At 34.7% G+C, this 21640-nt stretch overlaps 2 protein-coding genes across 4 annotated transcripts in view; one reads left to right on the top strand and one right to left on the bottom strand.

The window, feature by feature from the left end:
• Positions 1 to 14701, bottom strand: part of LOC123695631 — a 62515-nt gene extending 47814 nt beyond the window's left edge. The window contains exon 1 of the mRNA XM_045641538.1: positions 14421 to 14701. Within this exon, the coding sequence (XP_045497494.1) occupies positions 14421 to 14539 (119 nt within the window). The 5' untranslated portion in view covers positions 14540 to 14701. The remainder of the gene's footprint in view (positions 1 to 14420) is intronic.
• On the top strand, positions 11730 to 13865 carry LOC123695577. Of its 3 annotated transcripts, none has more exons than XM_045641468.1 (4): positions 11730 to 11960; positions 12384 to 12534; positions 12845 to 13053; positions 13386 to 13865. In XM_045641468.1, the coding sequence occupies exons 1-4, from the start codon at positions 11856 to 11858 to the stop codon at positions 13806 to 13808; spliced, it is 888 nt and encodes a 295-aa protein (XP_045497424.1). In that variant the 5' UTR covers positions 11730 to 11855; the 3' UTR covers positions 13809 to 13865. The 3 variants fall into 3 exon arrangements, with proteins under 3 accessions (XP_045497424.1, XP_045497427.1, XP_045497426.1); XM_045641471.1 differs by having other exon boundaries at positions 12381 to 12534; XM_045641470.1 differs by having other exon boundaries at positions 11732 to 11960; positions 12378 to 12534.
• Positions 14702 to 21640: the final 6939 nt, after the last annotated feature.

The following is a 21640-nucleotide window of genomic DNA, read 5'->3' as shown; positions in this document are numbered from 1 at the left end:
TCTGCTATGAATACAAAATGTATGGGAAATAAAATGTATGGGAGCGTTTAATGTAACATTTTTGGATATTTCTCGTTTTATTTTTAAAAATTTATTATGGCCATTTTACTCATTAGGTTAAGTACTTTCGATATCAGTTTAAAGTTTTTTGGTATCTGCAATAGTTACGGAATAATCGCTTGTGCACACTTAACGATTACACCCTGTATGTAGCCTTGAAAGTACAGACAAATAAAATTGTGAATGTAAGCAGAAACATATATTGCTGTAAAAAATGCAACTAAACTTTACCTAAATTTATATTCTACTTAAATGAAGCCTGTCTCTTGAGGAATATTTACTGAATCACGTTTTTAAATTTTAGCCCCTAATTTATGAGTTATGCTGTATATTATTTACCCGAAAACAGATAATGAAGTCCCGGAATATGTACAGCGCCATCCCCCACATCAAGTTGGACGTGAGCGCGCCCCACGTTTGAGATTCCTGTGGACTCCAGCACCAGCGAACTATTCCCTGGAATGTGTGTTAATTACATTCACGAATACTGCTTCATTGCTGTGTAATTAATAAAAATATATATTACTAGCTTCCGCCCACGACTTTGTACGTGCATCCCCGTTTTTCCCCGTTCCCGCAAGAATTTCGGGAAATTCTTTCTTAGCAGATGCCTACGTCCTAACATCTACCTGCATGCCAAATTTCAGCCCGATACGTCCAGTGGTTTGGCTGTGCGTTGATAGATCACTATATCAGTCATCTTTGAGTTTTATATATATAGATATGTATTTCATTCCATTTCTGGATTGAGATTATCGACTATTATTACTCTACAGTAATGATACTGATGTTCGGAAGGCATATCTGTAATAATAATATAACTATAATCAGGCTTAAGTTGTACGGCGACGTAATCGTCTTATTGGCGGATGTGTCACGAGCGCGTGATATAGGTAAAGATTAATCAGAAATCGACCGCAAGGCAATTACTGCGACCTCCGATACCCACGCTTGTCGCTGCTCCAAACCGCACTCACTCCATACATTACAGCTAACAGGCCCCGGAGTGCCGCACGGATGGCCAAAATAGAATCTATTACATGTCACGTTCTCGATACTATGTGCACCGGGTAATTCTGGAAATGGCCAATTGATGTGCACAGTTTAGCGTGCGGAGCGTTTGGTCTATTTGAGCATTCTATTCAAATACAATGGAAATTGTATTGTACTTGGATTAATAACGTATTCAACATTGAGACCTTACTATTCGTTGGCATAGAATAGGTATAGATATCATTATTGAATCAGGGTTATAGATAAACTGTTAATTGTCTTTACCACTTTCACCGAATTTGAGAAAAGCTTCCGTGTCCCCAACAGCACTTAAACCCTGCGCTTTCAACTTCAAATCAATGTTTTTTGGGAGATTCTCGCATTTAATCCCATCTGATGAAGGATCTTGTTTGCGCTTTCGCTTGTCACGGACTTCTTTTAACTTCGCTTCTAGCTGTAGAATTATTTTTAAAATACAATCATAAAGTACATAAAATTTACAATTAAATTTAGCGATATAAATATCTAATAAAAGATGTTTATTGTGCAACTGGACATTACATAGTGCAAGCGAATTGTTTATTTACTTAAAAAAGCATATTTATAGAAAAAGTTCCCATTAAAGTCTAAATCACAAAGAAAATGTATACTTAATGAGGAAGAGGCACGAAACTGTCTTGAGCTCCTTATTTATAGCCCATAAAACTTTACAAACTATTCCTTTTAAAGCACGATTAATACCATTTCTAGGAGAATGTCCTTTTGTTCTAGGAAGGCTTCGTCAACGATGTCATTTCTTCGTTTGGGATCGAGTGCTGGCTTCGTGGTGGAAGCTGCCGTTACATGCTCAGCAAATATGCTCCACGATAGCGCCTTTGAATATTTAATATTTATTAAAAATCAAAATACTTTCATTACTATGAAACATCTAGTTTTATTTCATTAAATTTACAAAATCAGAAATTACAGTTTCAATTTGTGAAGCGCAATGCGCAATGATTAATAATGAAGTCTGAAAAGTGAAAAGTTATAAAATTTTATCAAAATATGTAGCATAGTTCCTTTCCAAATTTTTTATTTACTTTTATTTTTTATTTCACCAATAAAAACATGAATCTAGAAGAACAAAAAGGTGATTCAGTATTCACTAATAATTAAACTGACAAATCGAAATTAGCTAACTAGCTCGATTCCATTACTTCTTGTATAATGAACATAAAGCTCGTTGTGCCCCAACTCCTAACTAATAATATTAGTCTAAGTTTATCTTAACACAATATTTGGCGCGTACTTCTGAAACACAACAGCTCGACTGATTTACATTTAAAACGAGTGTCTGCGTCTCACTCGAGCTGTTAACTTCGGCGTATTGACAGAGACGATACAATCAACATTAATGTCAATACACAACTTGCTGGGACCATCGCATGTTTGCCGACAATAAGACGAACTTTGTTGAGACACGGAAATAATTCTCTTTGGAATTTGGACAAAACAGTGGCATATCGTTTGGATAGGTACGAGCTGCTAAGAGAGTCGTAGGTATATCAGGAGCTATATCGTAGAAAGTGATCTGAAAATAACCTGCTCTTGATATCATAATTAAATTTTTTAAGGTAACTTGTAAAAGTATTTGGAGCGTACAGAACTACAGTAAAATTATTATTACCGATATTTGGACGAGTATAAATCACAAAAGCGGCTCAAATGAGTTACCTATCGGCAATAACCTACCAGAATAGCGAAAGACGTGGGCTCCATGAGCGGGCTGCGAGCGGCAATCTGCGGGCTGCGGGCGACGGGCGGCGGGCGGCGGGCGGCGGGCGGCGGGCGGCGAGTGGACGCGCTTTGCGAATGTTTACGACTCAAATCAATGTTCATAAATAAATACAATTTAAATGCATTTTATTACTTTCGCCGATGGAAAACGCACTGTAAAGGAATAAATTGGCTTTGCCTGTTTCTGTAAACCGCAGACAATGTTAATATAAACTAAATCGGTTATTGGCTGTTAGACTTATTAATAATCTCTTGGTTGAATAAAATCTTAAATTATATTTAAAGTAGTAGCAGTTTTATATTGAAGGTATCTTAATAATATCTTAGATTAAAAAAAAAAAATAAATAATAAAAAAATAAAATTATATTTATTTGCCAAAAGAGGGTTATTAAAATGAGTACAGATTACGACAGCGGACCCCGCACTAGGCACAGCCTGTCTCGCGGGGCCATAAAACGATTATACAATAAAAATTGAGGTTCACATAGGGTCCAACACGTATAATACATTAATACAATGCAACTTTGAACATCAGTACGGTATGGTCACTTAAAATAATACTAATAATACATAATAAAAGTTATATGCTTATTTACACAATTGTACAGTTAAAGTATTCTTAGAATCTGTTCTGTCTGCTTATAGTCTTTGGACACTAGAATGCTTATCAATTTAGATTTAATATTGAGTAATGTGTATTGCCGGAAGTTAACAAGTTTACTGAATTTGTTAAACAAGTATGGGAACATAAAATTTTGAAAACGTTTGGAAAAGAAACATTTGGTCAATGGGGTTGGTGCTCTTAATAGCCGTTTCGATGTATTGGAGTAAAAGTTAGATTTTAAGAGTTTTTTGTGCATTGAGATGATTGCATGTAAAATATAAAGTCCTCTAACATTAATTTTGTGTTATTTTTTTTTCTCATTATCCTATTGGCGTTAAAACAAATAACTGACTCGTTATTTTCAAATTGGCAATTTGGTAAAGGTCTGCAAGAGTCACTTGGGGCCACGGGTTCGCTACAGTAACTTGCTCACATAAACTTCATATTTGAACAACGAAAATGATTTCGATATTGGATATATTATTTTGACAATGGATTGATTAAATTCATTCATACAGACCCGATATTTTAATAAGTGATTGCAAATTCTGAATCGGAACTCCAAAACTGAGATTGAAATAAAACTTCATGCCTACTTCTAGATCTCTCACCACAGATTAAAAAAAAACCTTTTGTTTTATTATCTGAGTTGTAGATAATCTAGAAAACGTGTAGAAATGGCAGAGTCGAATTTTTATTATATTTTTATTATATTTTATTATATATATATATATATATAGATATCTCCATGGGCACTATGTTGATCAAACGTGCCATATAGTTAGTAATTATTTGATCCGTTTTCACTTGTTGATCCGGTTGGTATTTGTGGATCCATTGCCAAACCACCGTCCGTATGTGGATCCGAACGGAGCCACAAGTGTCACCATCAGTAATAATAATAATTACGTGCTTTTTATACAAATCCACCTTTTTTGCGTTTTAGCTCTTGTTGATCCGATTCAAATGAGCCAATCAGAGCCCACCGAGCTCAGCCATTGGTCGCTTGCGGCCTTAGCCATTTGAAGGTTTAAAGACATTTATTCCCGTTATAGAAACGTATGTTGCCGTTCGCCTTACATAATTTGTTCGGATCTTCGGGAGGGCAAGATAGCTAGCTCGTCTATTAGGATAGTGGCGATTTTATGTTGAGATTATGATATTTGAATTTATGTTTTTATGTAGCGCTTTGCGGATGAACATACACGTATTATAAAAGTATAATTGTTTTAAATTCATTATTTTAGTGTCGTCGTAGATTTTATTTGTAGAAGTTAAAAAGGATGGTTAAAGATAGTTTTAATGATTTTATTTTGTAAAATTTGGAGTGGCGCTAATTTATTTTTGTAAGCACTCCCCCAGACTTCTATTAAATACATTAGGTGCGGCTTTACTAACGTGGCGTGGATGGTGTGGCGTAATTTATGAGGAATGCAAGAAGTAATATTATGCAGAGATCTAGGAAGTGCTGATAATTTATTTTTAGGTGGTCGATGTGATAATTCCATTTCAGAGAGCTGTCGATTCACAAACCTAGGCATTTCTCGTGGGTTTTATGTTCTAATACAACACCGTTAATTTTAAGTGGAGCGTGTGGTGGAATAATTTTGTTATGAGCTTTGAATTTAGATATATTTATTTTTAGTAGATTGCATTTATTTATTTAATTTATTTGAATCATTTTGTGCTTGCGCTATCATGTCATGTATAGAGGGATCAAAATAAAACAGACAGGTGTCATCCGCATAAAGTGTTAGGTGACCATTTAGCTTTAAATCTTGGAAATTATTAATATAAATTAAAAAAAGCAATGGGCCTAGAATCGAACCTTGTGGTATGCCACATGTAATTCGTAAGGGAATGCTATCATGGTTATCTATTTTAACTATTCGTGATCGATTTTTTAAATATGATTTCAGCATATCTAGTGCTTTACCATTAATGTTAATGGATGCTAATTTCTTTATTAAAAGTTCGTGAGAAACGGTATCAAAGGCCTTTTGTAGGTCAATAAACACTCCCAAAACTATATTGTTTGCGTCAATGTTCTGTTTTATTTTAATAGTTAGGTCCATAGTCGCTGACAGAGTGTTACTTTTTGGCTTAAATCCGTATTGACGCTCTGAAATAAAATTAAATGAGTCTAAATATTTTCCTAATCTCGCGTGTAAAATCTTCTCCAATATTTTTGACAATACTGGCAAAACCGAATTTGGCCTATAGTTATAAGGTTCAAATTTTGAGCCACTCTTATAGATAGGAGTTACCTTCGCTATTTTTAACGAGTCCGGAAAACGTCTTTGACTTATGGCTTAGTTAAAACAGTCGCTTAAGGTATGATTTAATTTTTAACCGACTTCAAAAAAAAGGAGGAGGTTATCAATTCGGCCGGTATGATTTTTTTTATGTATGTACACCGATTACTCCGAGGTTTCTGAACCGATTTACGTGATTCTTTTTTGTTTGATGCGGGATGGTGTCGAATTGGTCCCATAAAAATTTTATTCGGATAGGCCCAGCAGTTTTTATTTTATGGGCATTTTTGTCTGTATTTGTAAATGTTGCAAGTGCAAGTTTGAAGTCGGTTGTTTTTAACGCAGTTATCTACTTGTTCTTTGATGCATTTAATTGTTTTTGTAGTAATACCATCAAGACCTGTACTACAGTTTGAATTAAGGTTATTTATAATTATATATTTTTTACTGGCTTCGGTAGGTCTGAACTTATTAGTGAGGTAATTTTTTAAAATTTCGTAGTTGTCTTTAGATTTCCTCTCCTTTGAGTTATAAGATGTCGATTCTGGGAAACGAGTAAAATTACATTTTTTTCGCGGCTCTTTCTGTCCCGTAGTTCCTTGATTAAGTTTTAAATTATATGAAGTTGATTTTTAGACGTAAAACCCGATGGATTGGCTGACTGATTTATTGATTAAAGATTTAATTCCAGTGATTTTATTTTACTCTCACCCTAGTTTATCTGGGATTCTAATTTAGAAATAGTACCTACTCTTCAATATGTTTTGTTCAGTAATTATCATACATGCTGATGACTTAATTTCATTGATTTGATTCGTATTTTGGCGAATTAAATTCAAGGATTGTTCGTTGGACGATTGAATTTCGGTAATTGGTGTTTTTACCTCAGAAATGTTTTCATGAATTTTGTTTACTATTTGTTCATTTGAGCATACATATTTTTCAAGTAATGTACTAATACGGCTCAACTCCGATCGAATATCCTTCATATCATCACTAAATCTGCAATCTTGTTCTAGCGGTTGTTTCCGTTTTCCGTAAGTAATTTGAGTATCAGTTGGCGTAGAACTCGTAGAAAACGAACTTAGCTTCGATAGATCGGGATGCGATCCACCGGCAGTACCCACTGCACCACTGCTGGTTAAACGTGTTGGCGATCTGCGTACACTCATATTTACTCCGTAATGGATAATTTGTGCAGGAATATGAGTCGTCATTTGTTTGACCTAAATCTAACATTTTAAATATTTTATCAGATAGATATCAGAATCAGGGCAAAGGCGAACGCTACACGTCAATAAATATTATGATAATTATCTTGATATTTACTGATGATTCAAGAGGTAGGTTGTTATTTGTAGGATGCATACTACTTGAGAATTATCACCGTCGCTGTATGACGAAAGCTTCGTCCAAATATCTATCTTTTTAGGGTTCCGAATTTTTAGTTTCACAACGTTTTCTATAAGTTTCAATTAAATTACGATCGACTTGTTCAACTTCCATAAAACTCAGGAGATTTTTTGCTAGCCCTAATTTCATATCCCCATGTCAATGTCATGCAAGTGCATATAAATGGAACAGATCAACATACGACTTATGATTTGGTATATAAAACGGAGTCAAGAAGTGTTTGAGCATTTCAAAATTTGAACCGTTACGGAGTCGAGTTCGTCTAGTCTAGGCGGATTTAGCAATGTATGGAACATTAACTAACTATAATATGTTTGTGTACGGAGCCAACAAATACTGTAGAGTTTACGAAAAATTAATCTACGTTACTTAATATACAGTTTCGTTTTGTCGGATCAAATAAAGCTGTAATTTTGATAATATAAATGGATCTGATCAACATACGACTTTGGATTTGGTATATAAAACGGACCCAACAAGTGTTTATGGGTTTCTGAAATTCGGCCGTTACGGAGTCGATTCAGTTCGAGATCTTAGCAATAAAAATGTTGAGTATATCAATTTCTCCATGAATACGTTTGGCAACGTCGCCCAAAAATTTGCGCCGTTGTCACTCCGGGCAAGATCTATGCAACCGGAGTCGAGTAATATCGGGGAAAAGGTGGAGTCAGGAATGCACGGCAGTCGGGCTGGATCAACTTAGTGCCCAAGTTGGTATTTATATATATATATATATATATATATATATATATATATATATATAGATATCTCCACGGGCACTATGTTGATCAAACGTGCCATATAGTTAGTAATTATTTGATCCGTTTTCACTTGTTGATCCGGTTGGTATTTGTGGATCCATTGCCACACCACCGTCCGTATGTGGATCCGAACGGAGCCACAAGTGTCACGATCAGTAATAATAATAATTACGTGCTTTTTATACAAATCCACCTTTTTTGCGTTTTAGCTCTTGTTGATCCGATTCAAATGAGCCAATCACAGCCCACCGAGCTCAGCCATTGGTCGCTTGCGGCCTTAGCCATTTGAAGGTTTAAAGACATTTATTCCCGTTATAGAAACGTATGTTGCCGTTCGCCTTACATAATTTGTTCGGATCTTCGGGAGGGCAAGATAGCTAGCTCGTCTATTAGGATAGTGGCGATTTGATGTTGAGATTATAATATTTGTATTTATGTTTTTATGTAGCGCTTTGCGGATGAACATACACGTATTATAAAAGTATAATTGTTTTAAATTCATTATTTTAGTGTCGTCGTAGATTTTATTTGTAGAAGTTAAAAAAGGATAGTTTAAGATGATTTAATGATTTTATTTTGTAAAATTTGGAGTGGCGCTAATTTATTTTTGTAAGCACTCCCCCAGGCTTCTATTACTAACGTGTTGTAGATGGTGTGGCGTAATTTATGGGGTATGCATGAAGTAATATTACGCAGAGATCTAAGAAGTGCTGATAATTTATTTTTTAGATGGTCGATGTGATAATTACATTTCAGAGAGCTGCCGATTCGCAAATCTAGGTTATTTCTCGTGGGTTTTATGTTCTAATACAACACCGTTAATTTTAAATGGAGCGTATGGCGGAATAATTTTGTTATATTTTTAGGAGATTGCATTGAAACCATTTATTTAATTCATTTTGTGCTTGCGCTATCATGTCATGTATAGAGGGAACAAAATAAAACAGACAAGTGTCATCCGCATAAAGTGGGTGACCATTTAGCTTTAAATCTTGTAAATTATTAATATAAATTAAAAAAAGCAATGGGCCTAGAATCGAACCATGTATGCCACATGTAATTGGTAAGGGAATGCTATCGTGGGTATCTATTTTAACTATTTGTGAAATATTTATCGATTTTTTAAATATGATTTCAGCATATCTAGTGCTTTACCATTAATGTTAATGGATGTTAATTTCTTTATTAAAAGTTCGTGAGAAACGGTATCGAAGGCCTTTTGTAGGTCAATAAACACTCCCAAAACTATATTGTTTGTGTCAATGTTCTGTTTCATTTAAATAGTTAGGTCCATAGTCGCTGACAGAGTGTTACTTTTTGGCTTAAATCCGTATTGACGCACTGAAATAAAATTAAATGAGTCTAAATATTTTTCTAATCTCGTGTGTAAAATCTTCTCCAATATTTTTGACAATACTGGCAAAACCGAAATTGGCCTATAGTCACCAGGTTCAAATTTTGAGCCACTCTTATAGATAGGAGTTACCTTCGCTATTTTTAACGAGTCCGGAAAACGTCTTTGAATTATGGCTTGGTTAAAACAGTCGCTTAAGGTATGATTTAATTTTTCTTTGATGCATTTAATTGCTTTTGTAGTAATACCATCAAGACCTGTACTACAGTTTGAAGTAAGTTTTTAAGCTTATTTATAATTATATATTTTTACTGGCTTCGGTAGGTCTGAACTTATTAGTGAGGTAATTTTTAAAATTTCGTAGTTGTCTTTAGATTTCCTCTCCTCTGAGTTATAAGATGTCAATTCTGGGAAACCAGCAAAAATTACATTTTTTTCGCGGCTCTTTCTGTCCCGTAGTTCCTTGATTAAGTTTTTATTTATATGAAGTTGATTTTTAGACGTAAAACCCGATGAGTTGGCTCATGACTGACTGATTTATTGATTGAAGATTTAATTTCAGTAATTTTATTTTACTCTCACCCTGGTTTATCTGGGATTCTAATTGAGAAATAGTACTCTTCAATAATATGTTTTGTTCAGTAATTATCATACATGCTCATGACTTAATTTCATTGATTTGATTCGTATTTTGGCGAATTAAATTCAAAGATTGTTCGTTGGACGATTTAATTTCGGTAATTTGTGTTTTTACCTCAGAAATGTTTTCATGAATTTTGTTTACTATTTGTTCATTTGAGCATACATATTTTTCAAGTAATGTACTAATACGGCTCAACTCCGACCGAATATCCTTCATATCATCACTAAATCTGCAATCTTGTTCTAGCGGTTGTTTCCGTTTTCTGTAAGTAATTTGAGTATCAGTTGGCGTAGAACTCGTAGAAAACGAACTTAGCTTCGATAGATCGGGATGCGATCCACCGGTAGTACCCACTGCACCACTGCTGGTTAAACGTGTTGGCGATCTGCGTACACTCATATTTACTCCGCAATAGATAATTTGTGCAGGAATATGAGTCGTCATTTGTTTGACCTAAATCTATCATTTTAATTATTTTATCAGATTGATATCAGAATCAGGGCAAAGGCGAACGCTACATGTCAATAAATATTATGATAATTATCTTGATATTTACTGATGATTCAAGAGGTAGGTTGTTATTTGTAGGATGCATACTACTTGAGAATTATCACCGTCACTGTATGACGAAAGGTTCGTAAATATCTATCTTTTTAGGGTTCCGTATTTTTAGTTTCACAACATTTTCTATAAGTTTCAATTGAATTACGGTCAACTTCTTCAACTTGCATAAAACTCAGGAGATTTTTTGCTAGCCCTAATTTCATATCCCCATGTCAATATCATGCAAGTGCATATAAATGGAACAGATCAACATACGACTTATGATTTGGTATATAAAACGGAGTCAAGAAGTGTTTGAGCATTTCAAAATTTGAACCGTTACTGAGTCGAGTTCGTCTAGTCTAGGCGGATTTAGCAATGTATGGAACATTACCTAACTATAATATGTTTGTGTACGGAGCCAACAAATACTGTAGTGTTTACGAAAAATTAATCTACGTTACTTAATATACAGTTTCGTTCTGTCGGATCAAATAAAGCTGTAATTTTGATAATATAAAAGGATCTGATCAACATACGACTTTGGATTTGGTATATAAAACGGAGCCAACAAGTGTTTATGGGTTTCTGAATTTCGGCCGTTACGGAGTCGATTCAGTTCAAGATCTTAGCAATAAAAATGTTGAGTATATCAATTTCTCCATGAATACGTTTGGCAACGTCGCCCAAAAATTTGCGCCGTTGCCACTCCGGGCAAGATCTATGCAACCGGATTCGAGTAATATGGGGGAAAAGGTGGAATCGGCAATGCACGGCAGTCGGGCTGGATCAACTTAGTGCCCAAGTTGGTATTTATATATATATATATATATATATATATATATATATATATATATATATTATATAAGTTTTAATGTTTCTACATTGTTTTTTATTATCATAATTATAATTTATAATATTATATTTTCATTATCCAGAGCTCCAGATTATAATTTAAGTTAAATGGTTTCACAAATAATATACCTATTAATATGCATTTCACATTTATTCATTAGGTAATCCACGTCGTGTCTTATTCCCCTGAATACTTAAGTTACGTTGATTAGATGTTACAGGTTCGCTGTACGAAATTAGATGATTTTAAATATAAAGTGTTGTCTCTTTTAGAATGTCGCTTTAATATTCTTCCATGTAGAGACTGTGATGCTCTATATTGAGTCACAATAAATTAAGATGTTTTATTTTTGTATCGCATTAGTGATCAGTGTGTTAGTGGTATTAAAAATGCAATTTCTCTCGGTATATAGTATATTAAGATAATTCGTTATTGATTCTAGATAAGACTGAATAATATCAAGATATACATAACGTGTAGAGCGCTACTTCGGCAAGTATTTTAAAATTGTGCGAAAAGTAAACAACACAATTAAATGAAAATGATTACGCAATCATGTCCATAAAACCCGAATCCAATAAACGATCAAATCGATGTTGCGAAATCGTCGGAATTCGATTTGCCCTGAATTTCAAACAAATGGTTATTCGTTCTGGTCTCGTCGCAGAATTTTACAAATTCCCAACTCCTGGAGAACGGTATTATAAAGTTTTTTTCGTTAACGCGCCCCTATCGAAAGGAACTGTTAGCTCTTTAAAACAATCGCTGGAAAATTCTATTTCTGAACGCTAATTGTGTCCGAAGTTTCGCTTTATTTGCTTTTTCAATAAAATTGCCTTTTACCTAATTTCAATTATGATAAGAATCGATCTCGATAATATCTTTCAGTTTAATGAAAGTTTAATTGAGGTTATATTTATCATAACCTTTTATTTTATTTCTGACTATAAATAGAAAGACTAGAAACTTTCTGACTAGAAAGAATTCTAGCAGACTAGAATTTCTAAGTTATGTATAATTTAAAGAAATTCTAAACAATTAAAATTGACAAAAAATGAATAATTTTAATCCCAATAATAATCCACCGTTCTATAGTAAGTACATTTATTAACTAGAAGTAGGTGACAATGTATCGCTTGCTGCTGCTCGTCTGCTTGTCGCTGGCGCGGGGCCGGGACGCCAGATTCTTCAAGACGCTGCCGACAGTCACCAACTCGCTGGTCAATCTTGGCAAGATGGATATCGCCTTCTATATCAACGCGAAACCGCAAGGTAATAAATATTTTATACATTAATGTCACAAATATTATTTTTAAAGTTATAGATTAAGCTAAATTGTATTTAGAAGTTGTTCTGATATGCCTAGATCTAAGCCTAGATATTGTTAAATAACTTTGTGCGACATTGGCATTTTGGAAATTATCGTTAGAAAGTTTAGTCATAAATGCAATGTGTTTTGCCTATGTTACAATATATCTTATTATGATGTATTTAATATTTATTTATATATATGAAGTGTGTTAAAAAACCATAGAGTCACAAAAACATCGGATTAGCTTAATATATTTTTTTATGATTTCAGATCTCAAGTCGGACGTGGCACATACAAACACATTCCTGACCCCCTCGGAGGCAGCTGACGAGCCGTGTCCCTGCTCGAGCCTGAAGTACTTCAAGGACGCGTCCCGCAGCCAGCCCTCCGACATCCTCAGCAGGATCCTCACCAACAACGACCTCTTCTCCTTCCGCGAACCCAGCATGTCCACTCTATGCTGTGACTCTCATGAACAGGTAGGCATATTTCAATAATTTACCTTAATTGACTATTGAATCTAATAAAATTATACATCCGTTGAAGAATGAAGATTAAATTAAATTTTACCAAATAAACTATGCTACTTAAATAAATAATGAAGTAGGTACCTAAATAATAATAATCATTTAATAATAATTATATCGCAGCTTCATTAAATCACAAATACCTTTTAAGAAAGTACAACGTATACAAACAATACGAACATTATTGAACCATGAATGATTATCAATCGTTTTATGTACATACTCTTGTATTTTACAAAATATTCTAGCTGTATCCTGTATCTTTAAATTCAACTTTTTTTCAGGTGCGAGAAGATTCAATTGTATTCGAATTTGGGCCAAAACAGAGTCAAATGATTGCCAACCCCGCGCCGTCGAGCCGCTTCCCGATACCCTTCCTCATTGACAACCTGATTGCCAATAAACCATTCAACACTCAGACTTCGCCGACGAAACATAAGTTTGTCGAACTACTCCTGTTTCCACAGAAAAAGGAAATCGCATTGGATTTGGGAAAAATAATGAAAAAGAAAGATATCCATAAAGAAGGTACTATAAAAATAGTTGGAGACAAGGAAATTCGAAATGACTTCAAAACAATGAAATTCATACCGCCTCTGTCGGCTTCCGTTAAGAAGGATTTAACGGTTCAAGAGAATAAAAATAAGATAGACATCAACAAACAGGACGAAGCCAACGCTAACACTAGCAAGGCTAATGTTGTTTAAGCAGCTCTGTCAGATTGTTTATTAAATCTTAATGAATAAAACGAGTAAAATAAATTATTTTGTGTTTTTTTTTTTAAACATTGCTTGTTTGTACCAAATACAAACCTGAATGCCACGTATAAAATACTGAATAATCCAATAAAAACTACGTCTTGTTTGAAGAACATAATATTTTACAAACTCACCTAAACCCTTTTAGCAGCATTTACCTTATTTGCTTGAAATCTCAAATGGTAATGTTAGAATAAAGGATTGTAATACAGCAAAGCTACTTAATTTGCGAGCTCTGCAAAAGATTAGGTCGCGTACGTGAGGTGAACGGTAAGCACTCATCTCCATACCGCCGCAGATTGCGTCGCTCCCTTCCCTGTAATACTGCTTCACGCCGAGCCACTCCATCGTTTCTCTCCATCCAGCGAACGAAATCGCGACGAAACATTGCGCACACATCTTAACCTAATCCAATTATATGCGAAGCTAGAGTATGCTCTGAATTACACATGTTTTGTGGTTCATTCGAAAATAATTAAAAAGCATGTTTGTGTTTCGTTTGTGCTCTAGCAATTGCAATTTCGTTCTAAATGATCTAAATTTAGCTTTAAACACACTCACTGTTTCTCTTTCCTCTGCTGCCTCTTTTTCTTGAAGGCTCGCTTGACGCGCAGCAGCAGGAAGGCGGCGCGGTCGATGGTCAGCACGGAGGGCCGCTTGGCGGCGCTGGGCTCGTCCATGGCGTCCTCCTCGTCGCCCGCCTCATCGCATAACTTCAGGCCAAGCCATCGCTGCTTCGTCGCCGTGCGCGTGGTGACTTGCGCCCTCAAGCCTGACGCATATCAACTGTTAACGCGAATACACTGTTTGTAACCGATATAACACTAACACTTCACTAATGTTGTACACGTAACACCTGTAAAAATAGAGATAACTGAATTAGTATGTATCTATGTTATTTAAGTTATGTTAACGAGGTGAATGTATTATCAAAACGTGAACGAGCATAATACGGTTTGCTCCATAGTCCATACCAACCAATAACTTTACAGTCTTCTAAAATATTGTATTGAAAGTATTGAACAAATTAGAAAATAATGAATGTTATTAAACAATCTCCATGGAGCCGCCGAATTTCCACTCAATCTTGGAGAAACCGCCCGTAAAGTGTTTGACAGAATGACAGCCGCTCTTAATGTTCATAATCTTTTAGATTCGTTCTGTTACAGCACTCCGAATGAAATTCATCTAAACGGAAGTTTTTACTTAAGACAATTTGCTTTTATCGTCGTACTCAAACAAATGATAATATAAGATACAGAAAAATGTATAATAGACATGACGGGGTATTAGAACAAATAGGTATATCATAAGGTTTAATTTTAAGCATTTAATACTTTTTATATGCAAAAGCTTTACTAATTTTTCATCATCTCTTTAATCATAATTATTTCTCTATCAGTTCAATCTTAATATATATAAATCTCGTGTCACAATGTTTGTCTTCAATGGACTCCTAAACCACTTAACCGATTATAATAAAATTCGCACACCATGTGCAGTTCGATCCAACTTGAGAGATAGGATAGTTTAAATTTCAAGTCGTTTTAGAGAAAGCGGGCGAAGCCGCGGGCGATAAGCTAGTTTTTATATAAATAACTAGATGATAATTAATATTTCATTAAACACCTATCTCTATTTCCTACATAAAATGTATAAATACAATTAAGCTGCATAACGGTGGATTTACATCAAACGAGCGAATGTTCATTCTAACCCCACTATACAGGGTTATTTGTAACACCGGCAACCTCGCAGGACAAGATAGCTAACATCATAAGTAACAACATTTGATCTACGACTTTTGGCATAACGCAATAAATTATTTTTAAGCTTTTATTGAACTCTCCTAACATTTGTAAGTCTATGTTCTATTCATTATCAAAATGACGACGCGACGCCCCCTTTCCCCTCCCGTTCGCTTCTTGTTTACGTAATTTTTGGAATGCGCATATTCAAACGGAAAATTAAATGAATATTTATTTTTGTATGAAAATAAAATCTAACAAATTATCAAAAGCCGTTAATATGATGTTAGCTATCTTGTCCTGCGAGATAGCTGGTGTTTTACAAGTAACCCTGTATATTATATTTAGCACATTCGAAAAGATTCGGTGCAACGTTCTTACTACTATTAAGTTGAAATCGAATTTTCATTTACACTAAAAGATCACGAAAGAATGCTCTTGCTCTAGATCTAGGTCTATGTTCATTTGATGTAAATGGACCGTAAGAAGCTATTTTATTACTTTATAGATTTAAAAGTGAAATTTATTATATATTACAAAATTTATAGATACATCAATAGCGTCACATTGAGCGCAGCTGACGGAAGTCCAAATGGCTGCACATTGCGACCGTCCGCGGCCCCGCGCCCGCGTCCAGTGATGAATGACCACTATCTTATCTCTACACCTTCGTGCTTGTTTCAGTAGCCATTGTAATTCGAGCGTGATAACTAAACCTACTTTTTCATTAACGAGTTATTTCGAAATAATTGTAGTGTGGATTTTTTAAATTGAAAATAAAATAAAAAAAATTTTAATCTTTCATCAATTTGCTAAACAGCTTGTTTTTCTGACAATTTAAACTACCTACACTTAAGAATTATACACGATGCAAAATGTGCATACATTTATTTAAACATATCAAAAATAACTTCTATATATTATAAAATTGCTGTCATTTAAATTCAATTTTTAGCAAGCACTGGTGTAAAATATTAAAATTTAAAAATGTAAAATATGTTCACGGGTGCCAGCGGAGTCTCGCGAGACGCGTCGCGAGATAATGTTGATGTGACTTTTATGTGCATGCCAATTAATACAGCTTTCAGTTTATTGACGAGATCACTTACAGGTCACATAATATAGTGGCTTACTTAGTCGCTATGTGAAAAACTTCTTATTATAAATGAACTAGGAAAAATACTAGGATTTTTTTAAATTTATTTGTAGCCAAACAATTGTAACAAAATACCATACTTTTTTTCTTGTTTTGAGCCAACGAACGGAAATCAATCGCCTCAAACCAAAGACTTTAAGACAAAACAAAAATATCTCAAACTGAAATTCCTTTCCCCTAACACTCAGATTACCACACGCGCTCCAAGCCCAAAGGTTTCTCATATTGCAGATTTACCATAATATGTATAGTATATACACAATGTCAGGGCACAGACAGACAGCATGAGATTCAATACAAGTCCCGTTATGTGCGTTTCCGCCGCACGTGCCCCGAACATCAATTACTTCATTGATTTTTAGCGACGAGTACACTGTACAGGTAGATGATATTTCTGGAATACAAATTCCGCCCGAGGCTTTTGAAAGCGCCCTTCAAAGTCATGTTCTTCAGAACGTGCCTATTCCCTTTTTATATGATGATAAATATTCATATCTTGACAATCCGTGAAGAGCATTACTTTCTTGTTATAATACTCGGAAGCAAATAATATCGTCAAAATAAAATATAAACGGATGCCAAGAAAGTATAACTATTGAACAAATTTTGTAATCAACTTCTTTTAATGTGCCTACTAGTACTACTTAAAGAAAAATAATCTCTTTATAAACAACATATTTTCATGTTTCAGCAACATTTCTAACAATTTACATTCCTGCATTAGTATATACTATATAGTACTATTTTGTGGTCGCCAATGAGCCACAATAATTCCAATAGAGTGAACTGCTTCGTTTCAATAGAATATTCGAGAACGTTCCTACTGACGCTGCCCGGATACTGAATAATTATAATATTCTACAGGAGTTTCGTCAATTAACTAGCTTAATGCATTAGATTACCTATTTACCATTGCATTAGATTTACTAGTTTTTGTACTAATCACTCAAATGTCCTTTTATCTATACTAATATTATAAAGCTGAAGAGTTTGTTTGTTTGTTTGTTTGTCTGAACGCACTAATCTCGGGAACTACTGGTCCGATTTGAAAAATTCTTTCGGTGTTAGATAGCCTATTTATTGAGGAAGGTTATATTTCATCACGCTACGGGCAACAGGAGTGGAGCCACGGGGGTGAAACCGCGCGGAGCAGCTAGTTTCAAATAACCATAGCATAACATTAAAGAATGTAAATGTTTCTTATTTGCTTGTATTTATGATTTCATTTTCTTCCTCATCGTTTCGGTGTAATCTTTTCAGATTTTAAGCGGAAATTGAAACGACATGATAAAAATCTCGAATTTAATTTAAATGAATATCAAACAATCATCGTCGAATTAAATGTTCTGCAGACGCAGCGCCATTTGTCGCGAAATTCCTCGAATATGAGAAAGAGCAATTATCTTTGGATTATGAGTTTAACGAAGATTAAAAACTAAAAGAAAGATCACCGAAAATGAAATTGTTTATTATGATTGTTTACGAATTGCATTTTATTAAGAATGAATTATATGAATTTTCTAATATTTTTATTTTTTATGTAAGTAGGTATATTTATAATTTTACTTTTCTAATTTTAATTTGAATTTGACTTTGTGATTTCATCTATTTCGCATTGAATAACTACGAAAATTACAAAACTAAGTAATAAAACTGAATCTATTTAAATACCTAATACGTAAAATATACGTGCTTAATGTAAATATTTTAAAGCCAGCTTGAACCGACGTCGCTGACAGCTCCCGAGGGACACAGAGACAACATTACTTCTGCTCAACTTCTACAGCTGCAGCGTAATAATCTAAAAAAAATCGCATCATGCCCTTACCACAAAAAATATAATTAAGTACTACGTACTTTTACTAAATAAAAAATACGTTACCAAAATACTTAACCACAAAAATAAACTTATCCTTAGAGAATTGTCCATTTGTGTTATCCGATAATGAATTGTGTTAAATTAGCAAATGATTATTATTATAATCTGCCGCAAACCGAGTGATTACGGTTATTTAATTATATTAAGAGCTCGGATTATCCGCAAATAACACCAGTTCTAAAATTATTTTAATACCGATATTTGATATTAAGTTTAATATCCATTTTATTTAAATGTCTTGTGTGAGTTCATACTTCATGTGCATCTCTTTAATCGAATTATTTTAGTCACCTTTCTTCTATATTGATTTTAACACGCTCGTAGTCAGTGTTGAATTAATGTCAATAACGAAAAACTTAACTAAGACTGTTAACACTGTTATTTATGTACACTTTCACATAGCAATAATAAGTAGTCTGGCCTACTGGAACCAAATATAGTGCGTACTCTATATTTTCTAACAATTTTAAATTTCCTAACGTTTATTCTACAGTATTTATAATTATTATTTTACATGGAAAGTATGATATATTTTATTTCCTGCGCTACATTGCCTACTTTTCTACTAGGAAATTATAATAGCTGAGAAACAACACACATTACAGGTTTCTCTTGTTCGCTAAAAGCGTGTGTTTTGTTCTCCGCCCACGCAGCGCTCCAGCGGCTAAGAGCTCGCAGCACACAATGATAATGATTGATAAGAAAGACATATTAAGCTACATAATAAGACGTGTGCATCAATGGGGACGACCATAGCCTGTTTATTATTTCAGGCATCAGCTTGAGAGGTCACAATAACAAGAATGTTTTACTTTATAGTGTATTTAATAGTGTATTTACAATATGACTAGTAGTTTCACTTTTATCTTAAAACTATAAAATACTGGTTCTCTTTACGATAACTACAGTAGCAGTGCGACAGATCATTGATCATCATCATAAAGATGGTTAAATATACGACCGTATTTAGTTTAGTTTAAAATTACTTATGCAATTCCAACATTTCCAACCCTCTATTTCTTGCTCTGTAGCATTAAATGAAATGAAACGTTCAGAACATACAGCGAAGTTTGAATGCACAATCGAGCAACGGTAAATTGGCTCCATGATACGTACGCCGTGCGCGAACTGAAACAGTTGCTAACCGCTCCCAAAGATATTTACGGCTTAACTTCCTTTTGTAGATTGCTCAGAATGTCTTGTGTGTAAAGCTTTTTCTCTATATTCTGTTATTTCTATCATGAACAATTTCTTATTCTGATGCTTTACTATTATGTAGAGCATTATCATCCATCATCAGCAAAAGTTGTTAACGTAATTGAGCCCCATGATTTTTAAGTACATAATGTTTTCTTTGAAGTAGGTATTATTATTGCAAATATGATGGGAAGGTACAAACAAGTTTTCCCAAATGGCCACGGCGCTGATTCTAGCTCAAATATCAAGAAATTCAATGGCATCAAAGCAATTTAAAATATTTTATCGATGTTTCTGTATGAAAACGAAATATAGAGAAGATATAGGTACTCTGTGACCACTGTACCGTGTGTGTGCCGTGTGGGCGGCTTATTCCGGCTAGTGGCAGCCATTGGCCGTCTGTCGGTCAGCCTGAAGTAAGACGTCACCCGCCCGCCCCGAGCCGGGAAACAGCTAGAGTGCTACTTACGGACAACCGTGTTCCCGTATTTGTGGACTTTACAATCCTGTCCGACCGTCTGAAAGCTCTTTATACAACAGACATAAATGGAAACCTCTTTCTTGTGTTTTCAATCCAAACGTTTATTAACGATCTGCTCAATCGTTGCAGGAAGTTATTTATTTAACAAACCTTATGACTTATCTGTTTGGCATGACATCAGGATATCATATAATCAAGCATATAATCAAGAAAATATAAATCTATTGCAATCGTAATCTTGTCATTTTCGAAAAATAAATCAGAATGATCAGAATATACATTTGGCATTTTCAAGACTTCCTAATCTTTGATGCGTCAAATTGTTAAATCAAAGAATTGTTAAAGTAATTAAAATTCAGTAAACGCAGCTCTGGGCTAACTGGGCTGTTTCCTCTCGGACGGAGTGCGTGGCGGGAGGCACGGGGGCTGGGGGGGGGAGGGGAGGGGCACGTGACGAAAGGCACACGAGAATAGTTGGACATCAAGAAACTGGAAACTTTGGGATATCCCTTATTGATAAAGTTGAGCGTTATTTCGAGCTCTCTCGAATGCAAGAGGGACTGAAATAGGATTGACTTGCTCGTTTCGCTTCAGATTGATTAAAATAGTGCACGATGGATTGACATGGGCATACACGATAAAGATTTCTCGTATATGCTCCTCTTATTTATTTTTATTGTTAGCAGGAACTTATTTGAAGCCATAAATTTTGCCATTGTTTTCTTGATGAATTTTAAACGTAATCCATGAAATGTTCATTTGGTAGTAGAGCGTCGGTTCGCATCGCCAATCTTTGCAATCTTTTTCGATTTTCCTTACAATAGTCCTCGACATGCATTGTACGCGTACAGCGCCACTGCATCCAATCGTCGTCAATATAACGAAATAACAAGGAACGAATTTAACGAGTTTTTTATCCGAATTGAACATTTAGTGAATTGATTTTGGCGTTTTAGTTAGCGATGCGTAGACTTAAAACGTAATAAAACTCGTTTTCATTTCCAAAATCTAGCGACTGATTACTTAAAATTTTATAATAAAGTGGTAAGCAACACTTACACACATGCCGTTCATAGCATGTTACGTGACACTCGCGTATTATATAATATACAATACATACAGGTATGAGGGTGCAGGTGAGGGTTAGAAGGCGAAAGGGGAGAGGGTGCAGGAAATGCACTCGGCAATAATTTGTTGAACCGTTTAGCGAGAAATGAGTTTAGCTGCAGTTAACTGTTGCTTTGCATCCCGATGGCTGCAGCCGACGTTTTATTTCATCCCGGCTTACATTTCGTTCCACTCAAACCCTATGGTTTACTT

This window comes from Colias croceus, chromosome 11 (assembly GCF_905220415.1).
Source record: "Colias croceus chromosome 11, ilColCroc2.1".
In the NCBI taxonomy this organism is placed as follows: domain Eukaryota; kingdom Metazoa; phylum Arthropoda; class Insecta; order Lepidoptera; family Pieridae; genus Colias; species Colias croceus.
Note: the sequence above shows the minus strand (reverse complement) of the source record. Positions and strands in the feature narration are given on the sequence as shown.

What these genes read in the sequence shown, in the direction of transcription:
- LOC123695577 (XM_045641468.1), top strand. Translation starts at nt 11,856, where the DNA reads ATGTTGCGAAATCGTCGGAATTCGATTTGCCCTGAATTTCAAACAAAT. An exon ending in TATCAACGCGAAACCGCAAG is followed by an intron (nt 12,535 to 12,844) that starts GTAATAAATATT and finishes TTATGATTTCAG; the next exon opens with ATCTCAAGTCGGACGTGGCA. An exon ending in GCTGTGACTCTCATGAACAG is followed by an intron (nt 13,054 to 13,385) that starts GTAGGCATATTT and finishes ACTTTTTTTCAG; the next exon opens with GTGCGAGAAGATTCAATTGT.